Source organism: Miscanthus floridulus, chromosome 17, assembly GCF_019320115.1.
Source record: "Miscanthus floridulus cultivar M001 chromosome 17, ASM1932011v1, whole genome shotgun sequence".
Classification (NCBI taxonomy): domain Eukaryota; kingdom Viridiplantae; phylum Streptophyta; class Magnoliopsida; order Poales; family Poaceae; genus Miscanthus; species Miscanthus floridulus.
In genome coordinates this window covers 70,360,704-70,362,130 of record NC_089596.1, presented here as the reverse complement: position 1 = coordinate 70,362,130, position 1,427 = coordinate 70,360,704, and the positions used below count along the sequence as shown (strand labels likewise).

The 1,427-nt window shown below is 45.3% G+C and overlaps 1 protein-coding gene across 1 annotated transcript; it reads right to left on the bottom strand.

Moving 5' to 3' along the window:
• Positions 1-737: 737 nt before the first annotated feature.
• LOC136515773 (uncharacterized) lies at positions 738-1,106 on the bottom strand. Its single transcript, XM_066509273.1, has one exon. It carries the CDS (start codon positions 1,104-1,106, stop codon positions 738-740), a length of 369 nt encoding a protein of 122 aa, XP_066365370.1.
• Positions 1,107-1,427: the final 321 nt, after the last annotated feature.

Genomic DNA, 1,427 nt, shown 5'->3' with positions numbered 1-1,427 from the left:
GCGGCGTCTAGGGTTCGCGGCGGCGCTAGAGCTCGGGAACGAGGCGCTGGTGCTCGGTTTTTGTTGCGGGGGCGTGCGAACGCGCGCACTATTTATGGACGCGCGGACGTACGGGTTGCACCAGGACACAAGAAAACGTGTGGCTCGGTCGGTGCCATGTTCGACCCGAGTCCGGTTCGAGGAGGAAGACGTCGCTGACATGTGGGCCAGCTTCATCAGCGAGACAGAGAGAGAGAGGAGGAGGGCTGCTGCCGCTGTGGGCTGCCGAGAGCTGACGCTGCGCGCGCGGGCTGGCCTCGCTGCTGGGCCTCGGCCATCCGGCCCAGGAAGAAGAGAGGAGGAGCGGGCCTGCTCAGCATGGCGAGCTGGGCTTGGCTACTTGCTGGGCCAAAAGCCAAGAGAGTGAGAGAGGTGAGGTTTTATCCTTTTCTTTTTATTTTCTAGAATTTTGAATCAACCTTTTCAAAAGGAATTTGAAACTCTTTTCAAAAGCTACAAAAACCAGTCAAACATAATAAAATATGCATCAGCATGTATGCAGCAACCTGTTCCTAAGCTTAGGATAAATTTTAGTTTCACAAAGTTATTTATTTTACTATATTGACATGCTCATAAAATTGCACTAAACATCAATTTCAGCTATTTTAAAATGATGCAAAATTTTGGGTGTTACAAATCTACCCCCTTAAGAGAATCTCGTCCTCGAGATTAGGCTATGCTTACTCAAACAACTGTGGCTATGTCTTTCTCAAATCATCTTCTCTTTCCCAAGTTGCCTCTGCTTTCGAATACCGATTCCACTGAACCTTGCACATCCTAATTGTTCTGCTTCTCGTAACTTTCTCAGCCATATCCAAAATCTTAATTGGAAACTCCTCATATGTCAAATCATCTTTAACAGCAAGTTCCTCTAATGGTATTTGCTCCTCAGGCACACGTAAACACTTCTTAAGTTGAGACACATGGAACACATCATGCACACTAGACAGGTTCTCAGACAATTCTAATTGATAAGCCACTTCTCCACATCTCTTTAAAACTTTAAACGGACCAACATACCTTGGTGCTAGTTTACCTTTCATGTTGAACCTTTTCACACTTCTCATAGGTGATACTTTTAAATAGACATAATCTCCTTCTTCAAATGCCAAGTCTCTTCTTCGATTATCTGCATAGCTCTTCTAACGGGTTTGTGCCACTCTCAGGTTCTCTCTAATCTTTCTCACCTGCTCTTCAGCGTTTCTAAGCACATCTGGTCCAAACACTTGACTTTCACCTGTTTGATTCCAAAATAAGGGTGTTCTACACTTACGCCCATACAAAGCTTCAAACGGTGACATCTTGAGACTCTGTTGATAGCTGTTGTTGTATGGGAACTCTGCATAACACAAACTCTTATCCCAACTAGTACCATACTGCAATGCACA

Bases quoted from the DNA above. Each gene is read 5' to 3' on its own strand.
- LOC136515773 (XM_066509273.1), bottom strand. From the start codon at position 1,106: ATGAGAAGTGTGAAAAGGTTCAACATGAAAGGTAAACTAGCACCAAGG.